Source organism: Amblyomma mixtum, chromosome 1 (assembly GCF_055824585.1).
Source record: "Amblyomma mixtum isolate Tamu chromosome 1, ASM5582458v1, whole genome shotgun sequence".
NCBI lineage: Eukaryota > Metazoa > Arthropoda > Arachnida > Ixodida > Ixodidae > Amblyomma > Amblyomma mixtum.
The window spans coordinates 225,008,520-225,024,518 of NC_143012.1; the positions used below are offsets into that span (position 1 = coordinate 225,008,520).

At 43.2% G+C, this 15,999-nt stretch overlaps 1 protein-coding gene across 1 annotated transcript; it reads right to left on the reverse strand.

The window, feature by feature from the left end:
• Window positions 1-5,318: 5,318 nt before the first annotated feature.
• On the reverse strand, window positions 5,319-9,983 carry LOC149371066 (alpha-tocopherol transfer protein-like). The gene is made up of 3 exons (XM_089584583.1): window positions 9,816-9,983; window positions 7,475-7,588; window positions 5,319-5,495 (listed from the first exon to the last, which is right to left on the reverse strand). The coding sequence occupies exons 1-3, from the start codon at window positions 9,981-9,983 to the stop codon at window positions 5,319-5,321; spliced, it is 459 nt and encodes a 152-aa protein (XP_089440709.1).
• Between the last annotated feature and the right edge of the window lie 6,016 nt (window positions 9,984-15,999).

Here is a 15,999-nt window from a genome sequence, read left to right on the forward strand (position 1 = left end):
CTGTGCGCAGCAGGTATCGCTCCTATACATCGCTGCAGTCAGGAAGTAAGCAATCCGCGGATGCCAACTTAGTCTGTCACTCCCACTTTTGCGGCCACTTTTTGCCCACTTGCCTCTAATATTTCTTGTTAACCCGCTAACTCCTCACCCACAGCAGTGCAATAACATCTGTCGATATGTTCATAATGCAGGAATAAATTAATTATTATTCCAAAGGCCGGTTCAGTAAAGGGGACCCCTGCGTTGAAGTTGAGACCAATGCATGAACATATTTAAAATGGAGAAGGAAATAGCTGATCTTTCAGACAAGGGTTAGTGCAAAAAAACTTGCTGGTCTTCTTAACCACGTTCGCAAAGAAGAAATTAAAGAAGAAATTGCGGGGCAGCATTTAGGTTGCCTGCTATACGGTGTACAATAATTTTCCTGCCAAATCTTTAAGACCCTTCGCCTTCTATAATGTTTCAGTATATGAGATTACACAAATCTGATCCACTACTTTACCCTAACCCACCCACTAATCCACCTTAATTCATTTTTTGGTGTGGACGAACTTCAAAACTTTGGTGTCCATTTTTATGGTGGGCATGTTGATCAGAATCTAGTTCTGCACCTTCGGGCTCGCAATAAATTCGCGGTCGCTCTTGTCGCAGCAGGTGACGTTGCTTGCGTCCAATTCGCACAGCACTGCCTTCGGTGTCCTCTATCTGGACTCATCCTACCTGCGCTGCACTGCTCTGCCCGTACGCTTAGCTCAGCTCTGACAACGGCAGCTGCTGCTCAGTGTCGCAGACGGCCATGAATAATCGGGAAGCCTTTGACCCACACTATACAGCAGAACAGCAGCACAGTAAACACAGCCATGCGAGTTGAGCAAACCGCATACCGCTTAAAGAGATGATGTCCTCCGATCTACGGCACTGCTACAAGCAAAATGCCACAGCATGGGCTATTGGTCCTCATTAAGTGCATCTTTTTGATCGCATGACTAACCATACGAGAAAATGAAAATAAAAGCTGTAGCAGTCAAAGCAATAACTAGAAGACACAGTTTTATTTTCTGCTGTTCGTTGCTCTGATCTCGTAGTAAGCGTGCTGCTGGCCAACAAGCAAAGACGGTACTCTGACCACACTAGTTAGACGTCTGCGCACGAAGCGTTGATGACCGAAGAATTTCCACAATGTCCAGGTAATATACGTTACATTAAGGAAGCAAATAACTCATTGACATCGACCCAAACTCTGCCACACGGCTACAAAGGAAAGCTATACAGCTGCCACAGAAACTTCCAGGTCAGAGGTTCAAACCTGGGACCCCCGGAGCACTCGCTCTACCAACTGAGCTAACCGGGACGGCAAACTTATGGTAGGGCGAGAGAGAGCGAATTGATCAATAACTCAAAGTGGGAGCAGCGTTGGCCAAATGCTTTAGGAAAATTTACGGATCTATTTAAAGAAGTTACGTGCTAGTATTAAAAGATTGCAATTATTATCCCATTTCATTCCAAACCTAATTCAATTCTATTTAAAATCTTTCAAACGTTTTCCACTTCTATTCCTACTGTATTCAAATTCTGTTCTATTTTTTTTTTTAGTTTGTGCAGTTGTATGTACATGTACTATTCCTGGTTAACATTTCATATTTGCCTGCATCGGAAGTTTCGACAAATCGGAAGTTTTTTAACGCTGCCCCTTTTTCGGCGACGCCGGGTTTTCGTGTCGATGAACCATCTAACGCTTTCTAATTAAAAAAGAAACTTTCCACGCAAAACAATTTTTTGTAGCTCTCTCTCTCTATTACGCAGACACCTTAAAAGGGCATACAGCAGCTAGAATTCTATAATATTTTATCCCACCTTTCTAATCAATTCTGTACTGCGAACGTCCTGTGCACGCTATCAAATGCGATCCAACACAAGTAGCGCAGGCTGCATTGCGCTGTCAAAACTCCACAAGGAGGCCACGCACGTAGGAATTTGCAGTGGGATATGTGCACTATCTATACGCAATGCTTTGTGACCTCGAGCGTACCTAGGAAAAACGCTAGCATTTTCTGAATTCAAAAGATAATGCTGTCAGGAGACGCATCTCAGCCCTTAACCCCGTCAACCTCCTCAATTTGCTGAACCAGATAGAGTCCATTTTTTTAAATAAATTTATTCATTCAATGAGAGAGTTTACTGCACACTATTCGTGAAGTGCTCGCAACCCCAATGAAGCAAACCTAGGCCGCTCGCGCGCTGGCAGATCACACGCAAAGGCTTTGCGTGTGTGAAATATACAGGTCTGGAATCATTTAGTGTGGCATTTTGACCCCATCCATAGCTACCCCTGAGACATTTCAAAGCATGCGACAGCACGGCTCACAACGTCTATCATCCATAATTCAAAGATCCGGGCAACAGTAACCGCTTTGTGCCGTTTATTTAGCACGGGCAGTAGCGGAAAGAGCTCGGTTTATGTGGCGATGACCCTTACGCGTGCCTTGCATTACCGTTGGCTCGCATAGATCTTTCGCAGACAGCAGTCGTCGTTACGCGCAACAGCTCGCGTTACCAGCGCTGCTGGCGTCACCAGCACATGGTGTGTGATGCGGACCGTTACTGTGCCGCTTGTGCATGCATGTATGTCATGCTTTTACGCTTATAACGTATAGATAACGCTAATATTTGAAGCAACATGTCGAGTGAAGGAGATAAAAATTTCCGTGTGATTATTTACTGAACGATGGGATTACTTTTGAAGGACTTTGTTCGCGGCTTAGACTATCGTTCTCTAAGCCAAACTCCACTGACGACAGGATGTCTATATATTTTTGGGTCCGAGAAAATCAACGCAGTATCCTGAACCAATGGCGGCGACAAGGCGTGATACCTGCAGTGCCTGCACGAAACAGCGGCTAATCCGATGGTTATGGTGACGGTGAACATTAATGGCGCAAGCCCAGTTAGGCCAAAGAGCGCGTTGGCCCAAGGCTCATCAGAATACCTTCGTAATGAACTCAGATGTGGGATGGCAAGTCGATTCCGCATGCTTTTAACCACAGTCTCTTTCGACTCCTTCGAGACAGTCGACAAACGACACATATTGCATGACAGCCGCGAAGCTTCATGTTATATGAGTATATTTTACCTGATTGCGTCTGACTACATCTCGGAAAGTTAATATCTGTTGTACACATTTCCCTGCCCCTTTTGCCGGAGCTTAAGGGAACGGAACACTTAGGCCGGCCTGTGAGCCACGTGCACAGAGTTCCTTTCGAGGCGGAGCCTTAACGAAACACACAAAAAATAAATACCTCTTGGTAACAAGAAAACCATCCCATGTGAGCGCGCATTCGTTTTCTATTTCGTAGAGTGCTCAGCGCAGAGAACGGCCCTAGTATCTCTGCAGAAGTTCTTTCTTGCCGTCAAAATTATGCTTCCTGGATGCTGGGTCTCAGACTATACGCACTTTTAAGTTGCACATATTTACTCGGGATTAAAATACTTGCTGCAAGTGTCAAACAGTAAGTTTTAAAGAGAGAACAAAAACATACTGCTAAGCAGGCTGGCCTAACCCTGTCGATCATGGCATTCATAGAGCGACGCGCAAACGAGATAGTCATGTTAAGCCATCGTAACCATTAAAGGTGCACTGAAGAGGATTCTGAACTTGTCTTTTTGCCGCGGGAACTCGATCTACACGTTCCTAGCATTCTTAGAAACTGCAAATTATTGCCCTGTATGGCCTATTTCCCTAATTAAATCGAATTAACGTCCGGCTCCCGCCCTTTTTTTGAATTCTCCCTCGTACGATGGGCGGAGTCGACCAACGCGTGAAGTTCCTTTCAGCCAGCTCCGTGGAGGCTTTGCTTTCGCTTTATTTTGTTTTTATGCGAAGCATACTACTTTAGCTAACACTTCAGCCCTTCACCATGGTTATGCGCCTCCAAATCACGTGATACATGACGTCACACCACGTGACACGATGACGTCACGACAGTGGAGAAACGGGGGCCCACCTCGCGCCGTCGCTGTGGTTGTGCGCCTCCAAATCACGTGACACGACGTCACACCACGTGACACGATGACGTCACGACAAAGACGTCACACCACGTGACACGATGACGTCACGACAGTGGAGAAACGGGGGCGCACCTCGCGCCGTCGCTGTGGTTGTGCGCCTCCAAATCACGTGATACGTGACGTCACACCACGTGACTTGATGACGTCACGACAGTGGAGAAACGGGGGCCCACCTCGCGCCGTCGCTGTGGTTGTGCGCCTCCAAATTACGCGACACGATGATGCTTCGCATTCTCCAGGCTTAACCAAGTTAAGCCTCAGCCATTTTTTTAGGTTTCCATGAATAAATAGTTTCATTCGCAGATAATATAGCCGCAAAATAAGCCCGCAGAAATAAAAATACGCGCGGACTATTTGCTACTACGGACTACTGCGTATTACTCCGCCGATGGCAGAGCGGCAAGCCGCCACGGGACTGGGTGAAAGGCACTCCACGCGTTTGTCGACTCCGCCCACCGTACCAGGGAGAATTAAAAAAAAACGGCGGGAGCCGGACGTTAATTCGATTTAATTGGGGAAATCGGCCATACAGGGCAATAAGTCGCAGTTTCTAAGAATGCTAGGAACTTGTAGATCGAGTTCCCGCGGCAAAAAGACAAGTTCAGATTCCTCTTCAGTGCACCTTTAAGATATCACCTGCGCATTCTAGCATAGAATTTCTGCGAACTACCCGGTTAACCTCTGCGAATGACGGAAAGCCAATTTCGATACTTACGCCATGGCCGACAGCCGCCTGCACCAGAAGTTGGGCAACGGAGGAGCGATCACGCTACCAATGATGACCGCACCCATTTTCTTTAGATATAGCCGACGTTTCAATTATCCTGAACACGCATGGAGAGGAAGGATAGGTCATACTAAGTTCTCAATGTCACTTTATTTAACGAATATGTTATTCTGAATGCCTTACCGGCTAAATCAGGTAACATGCCGGCTAAATCAGGTGGTATAAACGTTATCAGTTAACGGTATACTAGTTATTGTTAACAAACCCCAGGCGGTCTAAATTTCTTCTCTAACGCTCCACTGCCGGATCTCTCCTGACATACTGACATCCCGACGCCTTGACATACTGCACATCATGAGTGAACTTGTCCTGTAGTGGTCTACACCAAGTAATTACGCGTGTTCTCGGCGATCAGGCGCCTTAGTTATGTTGTGGGGCGCTTTTCGAGGATGCACGGGTGCTTGATGTCTATTTGATACCTCGTTGAGTGCTCTACTGTTTTTCAAACTTTCCTTTTACGCACTGTTTATTTCTTGACGTAGCCATAGAGGCTAATGCTCTCAAAGTAACCCTCTTTCTCCTGAAAGAAGCGCTCTTGGCTCCTGAAGTCGAAATCTTCAAGTGTTCCTCCGAACTCATTCGGTATCAGCGCTGTGGGCATGAGGTCTCGAAGTTCTGAAATGCCGGTCCTGAGCACGTGAACCTGAAGCAGAACACAGAGGTCATTTTACTCGGCTCATGCATAATTTTTGATTGCCTCTAAATAACTATTGGCCGGAGGACAAGGCGAGATGTTTCATATTTTCATTAACTTCACACGCACCTACATCCTTTTGCATTGATATACAGCCAAAAGCGTTTGCTTTCTAAAGCCATACAGCGAGGCTGCCAAATCTTACCAAGCCACTGCTACGGGACAGTTAGTTTGACATAACGTAAAGGAACAGCGCAGAGTGAGGGCGATGAAGAGGAATGGCGAAAGCGTTGACTTAAACAATGTCGTCTAGCAGTGTCTAGGAAATCTGGCAGTCTTGCGTTTAGGAGGGTTGAGGACGTTTCTCCTGCTTTCGGCAGATAAGGGCGCTGAGGATGCAAATTTATTTATTTATTTATTTACAATATCCCTAAGGGCCCTCGCGGGAGGGTATTACATAGGGGGGGGGGGGGGGTGCAATACAAGCACAAAAATATGGCACAGGCATTTGAAAAAAATACACGTAATAATGAATTAAAACTAGTAATGCACACAAATAACACAACAAACAACGCAGAATAAAATACTCAGTAAATGCACATAATACAACAAAAATACCAAATCTGTTAGTACATGGTTTGCCTTAACGACTGCTGAAATGATTGTAGGTTAACCTCAGTAGCTATGTGTGATGGCAAGTTATTCCAATCTATTATAGTGCGAGGAATGAATGATTTCGCGTAGAGCGATGAACGGCATGTGATGCGTTTTATTTTGTTGAAGCGGCTGGGAGGAAGCGGCTGGGAGGCTCTGAAGAAAACCCTTTTGACTGTATATTTTTGATAAAGGCCCTACATTCTAAATCACAAGTGATTACTTAACGCTGACAACGAACTTCGTTCATCATGCGTCGCATTGCAGCCACCCTGTGATTTACACAATATTTTTTAGTAAAGAATGCTTTACGGGTACTAAGAATTAAATCAATTAGATCGCTTCTTGAATTCAAATTATAAAGAACGCTTCATTATTTATAATTCTCAACTATGAAAAACACTCTAGTTATTCCAAATGTGTAGTATGCATCTCGCCTTTCAAGACAGCTGAGCTTTAATGAAGAAGTATACTCAGGAACGTTTTTTGCTGGGCTAGTTTTGTATGCATGCTACACTTCAGAAATAAGACGATACAAAACACACCAGACGAGACAGGACGACGATACAGGCGCCTGTAACGTCATCCTGCCTCGTCTGGTGTGTTTAGTAACGCCTTATTTCTTGAAGTGTACAATGAAGATTAGGTAAACAGAAAAGTTAGATGTACATGTCGCTGCGACATTAATTGTAAACATAATTTTTGTGTCCGCAGCAGTTCTTGCCGCCGTTAGTTAGTTTCCATCTCATATAAAATCCTTATATGCCCCGATGATCTAAAAAAATGTTACGCAACCTCATACACCTCAGTCCTGACCGAGATGCGTTTATAAGGCACAAGAGAGTAGTATAATAAGTTCCGAAAATCATATGTTCACCAAAGGCACAAGATATTGATTTTTTTTTTATTATAGTCGGATACAACTAAGTCTGCAGTGAAGCTCCGCCCACATTCAGCCTCCGCGCACAGAATTCCTCCCCAACGAAAAAGTAGTTTGCTTTGAAACTTTTCTTGCTAGATAAACAAGAAGCTTATCATAAGACAAAAAAAGTATAAGCTCCAGAATTTGGATACTTGGCTTATTTAATACGTCAAACATTAAAAAGATGATTTCCTTTACTGTAACGATTGGCCAGCGTAGTAATACAGGCCACCGTGGACCATGGCCTAGTGTCGGCAACTGCTGTTTTTTTTTTGGTATCCTACAATAGTAGTGAATAACACAAATAGTAGTTAATAGCACAAATGTATATCTTGCCAAAACATTTGCTTATATTCATAAGGTGTTTACAAGAGGCCAAGAATATGGTGGGGCAGTATTCATACTTACTTACCCTGTTCTTCATCTTGTTTGATAAAAATGGCTTTATGAGAAGAGTATAAACGCCTTCAAATAAAGCCGGTGAGTTTAAAAAGTAGACCTTGTGGATGCGCGCTGGTAGGGAGTCCTGAGAATGAATAAAAAATGGTGAGGCAGCAGAAATCGGTCCCCGATCGGCCACACATATGCGGGCCTATAAAAAATCCCACTTCTCGAAATATCGTTTCTTTCACCGATGTGCTCGCGAAAAACTAAGGTTGTCTCATGTGATTGTTGAGCAACTTTCGGTTGGAGCATGGATTTGGCATTGATTCATTAAAAACTCGGCAGCCATCTTACAAAATATTTATGCCAAGCTTACGTGTCTACTGGATGGTGTAGCGAGTCTGGATTGTCAACGAACGAAATCACCGCGACGCTGGAAAAAAATGTGCTCGGTAGTAGAATAATCCAGTTTCCCTAACATTCCTGCATCCCTTGAACATTCTTGATCTTGGCATTACCAGGATCAGTATATATATATATATATATATATATATATATATATATATATATATATATATATATATATATATATATATATATATATATATATATATATATGTATATATATATATATATATATATATATATATATATATATATATATATATATATATATATATATATAGGAAGGGGAATGAGGGGCTCGTTATAAATATGAAAGAAGCCAACAGCCACAGAAACCAAGGGGCACAGGGGATTTTTTTTTTTAATTAATTTATTTATTTTGTGGTGTTGATCAATTTAGAATATTACTGAACATGTCATCGCTTAAAGCTAATTGATTAGAAAAGCAGAAGAAAAAACAACCACTGCCGCCGGTGGGATCCGAACCCACGACCTCCGAATTACGCGTCCGGTGCTCTCCAGTTTAGCTTTAAGCGATGACATGTTCAGTAATATTCTAAATTGATCAACACCACAAAATAAATAAATTAATTAAAAAAAAAAAAATCCCCTGTGCCCCTTGGTTTCTGTGGCTGTTGGCTTCTTTCATATATATATATATATATATATATATATATATATATATATATATATATATATATATATATATATTGCCTTGCACGTTCACAGCACTCTATGCTTTATTCGCGCGAAGAAATTGCTGTGAACAGCGAGGTTAAACTTGACCTAGAAAACAACACACTCTTTTGGCTTCTTGGAATAACAATGACCTGAACCTAAGGCGTGACAGTGCTCATATTCGCTACGTAGAAACATTAGCAAATGCTGCCTAACAGTTTTTTCGCTGCCATGCAGAAGTCCGGTGTAACGTGTTTCGTCCGTGAGAGGTATAACAAGAATGATACATTCTCTCTAGTGACCAGGTAATTTTCCATTTGGTAGCGGGAACAATGAATCTTTGTGCTGAAAATTTCGAAGTTACTCCCACTACAAAATAAAAAAATTTCAGGCCCTGACTTCTTAATTCTTGGGCATGTTCCTGGCATCAACACTGGGAAATCCTGGTCAAAGAGTTTTGTATTTGTATCTAATTTTATATGTTCATATTTTTTTTCAAAAATTTCATATTCCATTACACTGACTGCGTATTATTCTAGCAAAAATATGCTTACAGTTGGGAGCGCTAAACTTTCAGGACGAGTTTTCAAGGACGGAAAAGCATTTGCGGAAAAAAAAAGTTTTTCAATTACGACGTCAAAATTATAAAACAATGCCATGACCCATTCATTTCTTTCTTAATTCATTACTAGACATTCGCTAAAAATGGTCTAAATAGCGAAATTTGATAAAACAAAAGCGGCAGTCAATTACAGTTTTTATTTCGCAAATGGCTCCCGAGTTTCATATCAAGAGGATTTACTAAAAATGGAACCGCATATAATTTATACATTCTCACTGGCACACCAACGCCGTCTACGTGCTTCATTTTAAGCGGACGGAATGCTTAATAGTGCATTTGCTTTGTTCTATTTTGTAAAAATAAATAAACCATGTGTAAGGAAGGAGTCAGTTTGTAGAAAAGTAAAATCATTTTCAATGTTCAAGCAGTAACAAAGATGAACAGCGACAGATAATTTCATTATCTTCTGTAAATGCGACTACATTAGCAGCTGTTCATGCCTTTACCGGAGGTGACGTCATTTCCTGTCTGACGCTGGAGGGAAGTGAAGCTGACTTTCAGGCAGTGAGAATGCTCCGGTCTGGTGACGTCATTTCTTAAATTTCCAGCGAGCGGGCAGAGCGTATTATCGAAGATGCATTTTGGCTCCATTTGGCTTATATTGCTGCTAACGCATTCTGACTGCTTTTGCGAAGAGACGCGAGAACTTCCTTCACTGACTTGCCTGAAAAATACGAAGAACTCTTCGAACAACTGTTGGTGTCGTCTCGATAACATGTTGTACAGACAACCCTTGGAGGTCAAGGATTGCCACCACACCTTGTATCTGCGTTTCATAGTCTAGAAGAACGCGCTCTGCTCCCACTAGACAGCACCTCACCAATTCCTTCATGGAGCATATTTCTGTATTCCAGGAACCTGAAAGAATAGGAGGAAAGGCGGCTTGAATACATTGCAAAGAACGCTGCTTTGGGCTATTCCTTATTTCTACCATTCAAGAAAACGTAGCTCTAAGATTGCTCCAGTCGGTTCACGCAACAAGCTATAGTCATGAAAGAGATGGTCCTCGTCCGGCTGAGTCCGTGGAGTCGTGGGATTATTCTGTCTAGCAGGATGGGGTGCTAGTAGCGGTTTTGGTGGTTGACGCGACTGACACGAACAGGCTCTGGACCAGCGCTTGTGCGTGCCAGCCCCTCTTTTGTTGGGTCTCCGTAATGTTAATTTGCTCTGTCCTCTGAAGGTCTAAGTATGCACCACAGGTCAAGAAGTTAACGCCTGCAGCTGTTTGCAGTGGCACGCCAGTGCGTTTTTCCAGTCGAAGATGTAGGATCACACAACGAGACGATCGAATTTTTAGCATTGTATAGCATTACTTATATTTTCTGCTATTGGCCATTTCCACAAGGTTGCACTTAGCTTCAGCATAAATTATGCAAATTATGCCTTTATATAGAAGCATAAATAAAGGACATGTACAGATCTCCATGTCAAATGCATAGCAGCCGGATTGATAATTGCGTTTATGGCTACAACGCAAAATCAGAGCAGGGATTATAGCCTGTACCCCAGCTTCACTTGAAAGATCTCGTTGCATATCTGTTAGCCAGTCCACGTATGACATGGCATATGCCACCGCCGTCTTTTAAGCTAACTTGCGCAAGCGAAACACAATTGTTTTTGCAAGTAAACCACCACCTGTTTGATGCCAATACAGTTCTTCTATTTCTATTTCTATGAATTGATGAATTTGCAAGTACTTATTAACAGCCTTCCCATTTTAAAATAAACTCACCGGATCTGAGCACAACGACTGTCCTTCCTTGAGGATCTTTTTCTTTTGGGCATATTATAATCTTGTGATCTTGAATAACGGTCTTGTAAGGAATACTGGAGGGCGTCAAATTCTCAAAATACTCAGGAATATCCCTGCGTGCGGCGAAATAATTTTTCACAGTCTTACAGGCGACTTGGACCCTGTACTTCCGGCACCGAAGAAACTTAAGAAGGACGTCGTCTGGAGGAATTCGCAGGTCATCTTCTTCTAGAAAACGAAAAGAGAAAATGAACAGCAACCACTTTAAAGAAACTGCCACCGGCTACATCGACGAAATACCAGCAACACTAAACTTTCCTTACTTGAGAAAAAGATATGATGTTCGGCTGCATCTAGCGCATTCTTATACGAGGTCTGTTAGAAAAGTATCCGACCTTTGGCCGTTGAAAAAAAACTTGCATAACTGGAGCGTTGCAAACCTAGTCATCTTTAAAGTAGTCTACTTGGGACTCCACACACTTCTCCCAGCGGTGCTGCCATTGTGGGAAGTATTCCGAAAAGGCAATTTTCGGAATGGAGTTTAGCTCAGCTGTCGTTGCAGCCATAATGTTCTTCCTTGTCTGAAATCGCGCTCCTTTCAATGGCCTTTTGATTTTGGGAACCAGCCAGAAATCGCAGGGGCCATATCAGGACATTAAGGAGTCTGTTGGACTACAGGAGTCTGGTTTTTCAGCAAAAAATCTGATTCGAGTGCGAGGAATGTGCAGGAGCATTGGCGCGATGGGTGCGCCAATTTCCTGTTGACCTCAGCTCCGGGTTCTTGCGCGCACAGCATCACGTAGGCAACGGAGGACATCCCTGTAGTGCTCTTTGGTCATTGTTTGACCCTGTAGAGTGCGTACTCGTGGTCTGCCACACAGAGGGTGTCAAAAAAAGCAGTCAGCATCACTTTCACATTGCTGCGCAATTGGCGGGCCTTCTTAAGTCTTGGTGACGTGGAATGCTTCCACTCTGACGACTGGGATCTGGTTTCCGGGTCGTACCTGTACACCCAAGACTCGTCACTAGTGATTATGATGTTGATGAAGTCGGGGTCACTGTTTGCGGAATCCAGCATGTCCTGTGAGACTTCAACACGAAGCTGCTTTTGCTCCACCGTGAGCAGCATCGGCACGAATTTCGCCGCAACTTTCTCCATGGCCAAATCTTCGGTGATAATGGAATGTGCAGAGAAATTGCTCATGTCCACCTCTTCCTCAATTTCTCGGATAGTCACGCGACAGTCCCGCATCACCATAGCGTTCAGTTCGGCAATGACCTGGTCATTTTGGCGTGTTGATGGCCGATTGGAGCGTGGCTCGTTCTCCACCGATGTGCGGCCATCTTTAAAACAATTGTAACACTGCTTAAACTGTGTGCTGCTCATAGCATCTTCACCGAAAGCCGTCTGAATATTTCGAATGGTTTCCACTCGGCTGTCGCCAAGTTTATGGCAAAATTTGTTGCAGTAGCGCTGCTCCTTTCACTCCGCCATTTTCCTTGCAATAAAAAACCGACGGGAGCACTGCACACTGCCTCACTCAAACGCTGCTTCCCAGCGACTGACGCTATCGGCAGGCGGGAAAAAATTCATGCATGCGCATGAAGGTTCAAGGTCACCTGATGCAAGCGCGCTTGTCTGATATCCATCAGGTGTTCGCAAAAAAACATAAAGTCGGATACTTTTCTAACAGACCTCGTATTGCCGTCGAGCAACTATGACCGCCTACTGCGCCACCTACTAACCCCTATAAAAGCAGCTGTAAGGTCTAGCCTGGTCTATTCGTCTACCTACTGGTCTAAGAAACGTTCAGTCCGCTTTTTTTCGCTACTCAAGTTCCCGGCTGCCTCTCTTCTTCAACTGCAAGTTTAAAATACACAACAAGAAACTTAAAGATACAAGTTCATAACGCACGTTTTTTAGTCCCAACGCAGTGGTGTGACGGTGATATGACTATTATGGGTAATTACGGGTTAGAAATTGATAGTTATAACCCGGTTAACTGCATCCAAAAATAGCTAAAAAGACTTTAGTTGACGTAAATGGGTGGTTCATCATAAAGAAGGTTCAGAACGCTTAATGCCTTAAAAGATTGATAAAACCATACTTACGTTCAATGAAGGAGGTGCAAGACGTTCCGCTTCATTAATGGACTATCAATGATTACACAAGGCTTCATTAGGTGATTTATTCCTTCCATACCTAGTCTGATCCGCATTTCGCGCTACTTAAAAGATACCGCCACTCTAACTGTCCCCTTGATCTATGCCCTTGTGCTCACGCGTTTGCAAATTGTGAAAATGGGGCAAGGTAGACTTTACTGCTATTGACTTTGTAGCAGAAAAATAATGAACTGCATATGGGTCGACAATCAGCCGAATTCTCCAATTTTTTTTTTTTTTGTGCGCTTTCACGAGGGTAAGAAAAACTAAACAGAATCATTTATCCGTCAGTAATTCTGCGGGCACACTGTACCTTCAAGGAGGCGCCGCAACTTCTCCAAGGCCGTTTTCTCTATTTCTGGCGTTTCTCCTATTGCAATTTTAGCCAGATCGGTCAACTCCTCATCCATGTCGTGAACGCCCATAGTGTCCATCATAAATGGCCTGGAATGGACATAAATATCAAGAATTCTTGATTAGCAGGAACCTTTGAGCTACTTGCACAAAAATTCCCTTCTCTTGCGCAATAAAAACTTCGAATTTGAACAGCCCTAGAGATGCTGTTTCGAAACCGCAGGTCATGTACATTTTATCTCAGACATTGCAGTCCTGCAGGCCAGAGCTGCGACATATGACTAAGCGTGCAAGCAATCAGGAGAGCGAAAACATCACAGTTGTAACTGACGTCGCGAACTCAGCAGCTGCTCTGGAGGGTAATTGAATATTGAGAATCAGTGCAGTGACCTAAACTAGGAGTGATTTGTTTTCTATGAAAACCGGCATTGCGATTTATTTTCGAAAGGTAAGTGTCCACGACGGTTTGGGGTAACTATTAGTCCAAAGGGGAAAAAATGGTTTCTCGTACCATGATTAAAGCGGAGACTGCAAAAATGTAATTCAAAGGTCCTCCTTTGTAATCACGAAGTTTCCATCGAAGATGGTATCGAATTGCACGCGTTCACTAAACGTTAGTTAGCTCTTCTATTGTTCGAGTTTGTCGGCAGAAACGCAGCGACAAATCGAAACAGAATTACGTATAACTGAAATCATAGTAGGGGAACTGATTCACTTTCTAGCCAATGAGCAATGGGACGCCGGAAAGGACCATGGAGACATCGGCAGAGCTGACGTGCTTCTCGTTGTACTGATTAGTTTGTACCGGTGCCCTTACGGCTCAAAAAGTAAAACAACGGGTGTTTGTTTACAATGATTTCCAGTGCGCAAGGACAATGCTTCGAATAGCTTCTAATGTCAAGCCGGTTTGTGTGTTTATTGACGCTATGGCTGAGGGATTGCCGGCCGTAATCATCGCAGTGTTGGTCTAGCTCCCAGCTGCAGCAGCAACATCGCCTTCAACTTCACTTTGAGAGGAATGGGCTAAATAACGCGCTAAACCCTGACCCCATTTTAAATCGGGAAATTCAGGGAATATATCGAACCTTTTCATGTAGCACTAATTTAATGGCCGTCTTCTCTCAAAGGAATGGCGGGAGTGGTCGCCAGTGTGTATCTGTAGTAATGTTTACTTAACACAGGTGATTGGACGCATACAATTCCCATGTCATCCTTCAGCTTAACGCCTCACTCCCATGGTGCTACAAGCGGTCGCTGCAGCGATGAGTACGTAATTCTTGAGCATCATGATGCACACAAAGTATGCACGCTTCACACAAAAAATTCCGGTCTGATATTCTATATATTCTATTCTATATATTCTATATATATTCTATTACTCTGGCAAAATCACTTTCACTCTTTCATCAAATCAAATGACATTTAGCAAATGCATCCATGTTTGCGAGTAGTCGAAGTTGCGGGATGTTTTTCGATTTCCCTAATTTTTCTTCTCTTGTTAACCCTACGCACTGCTGAAAAAAAAAAAACACGTGAAGGACATTCAATGCAAGCGCCCATTCTTATTTCAGGCACCCATCTGCTTTGCGAGCATACAGTCACAAAATGAAGAGACAGACCTCCAGAAAAACGTTAACTACTCACCACTTCAGGCTCGAACGCTTGCAGGGGATTCACGTAGAGAGGGAATACAAGGACAGCGAGGCAAGATCGTTCCCCCCTGCTGAGCAGCAGTCACAAAAGCAAGCTAGTAAAGAATACAGTATGTCAGGGCACCGCAATGTCCAGCTACGATAAAAGCTGTCAAGGTCAGCTCATGTTGAAAACCTGGTACGACACGCGCGGCACGCACGTTATTTTTGCACAGCTGCTCTAGGGCAGGAAATCAAAGCAGACATGCGGTGTGGAAAAACGTGAGGCAGCCTACGAATACTGAAGGACCTGAGTGTTTTCCATAGTCAGAAAAATTACAGGATTGCACTGAAGTCTGCTTAAGAGCGTAAATACGAAAGCCTTTCTCTTCCCACTCTCTCTCTCGCGATTTTTCTTTTTTTTTCATTATTTTTGTTTTTATTTTTTATCATTATTGTATTTTTGTTTTATTTGTTTTCATTTGTTTTCATTTGTTTTCTTTTGGTATTGGTTTTCGCTTCTTTTTTTCCTCCGTTGCTTTTAATCTGTGCTTTTATTTTCTTTTTCCTCAATTTTTCTTCTCTGAGTTCTTTTTTTGTCATGAAAAGACACACTAGCCAGTTTAGCCAAGGTTTGGATTGTTATGTGGCTAGTGTTGGATTGGCCATGGATCTGTCTCGTCGTACGCATGCCACTGATGAGCCAAGAAATGCTTTCCCACTAAAAGCGTGGCCGGCTAAGGCACGGACTCAGCGCCCCTAATACCAGTCATAAAACTGCGACCAAAAACGAGTTTCTAATATGGCATAATTCACTATGGCCAGAGATAGTGGAACATGATGAGTCCGTCACTTTTTGCATTTCCTCGTCATGAATATTAACCTTTTCCGTCCCAGCGATTACAGCTGGAATCACCAGCTTGAAAGGACAGCAGATTAGATAGCGG

Coding starts and splice junctions, on each gene's coding strand:
- LOC149371066 (XM_089584583.1), bottom strand. CDS start 9,983: ATGAAGGAATTGGTGAGGTGCTGTCTAGTGGGAGCAGAGCGCGTTCTT. Junction 7,589..9,815: donor GAGTTCTTCGTATTTTTCAG/GCAAGTCAGTGA, acceptor ATTCATTCTCAG/GACTCCCTACCAGCGCGCAT. Junction 5,496..7,474: donor CAAACAAGATGAAGAACAGG/GTAAGTAAGTAT, acceptor GTTCTGCTTCAG/GTTCACGTGCTCAGGACCGG.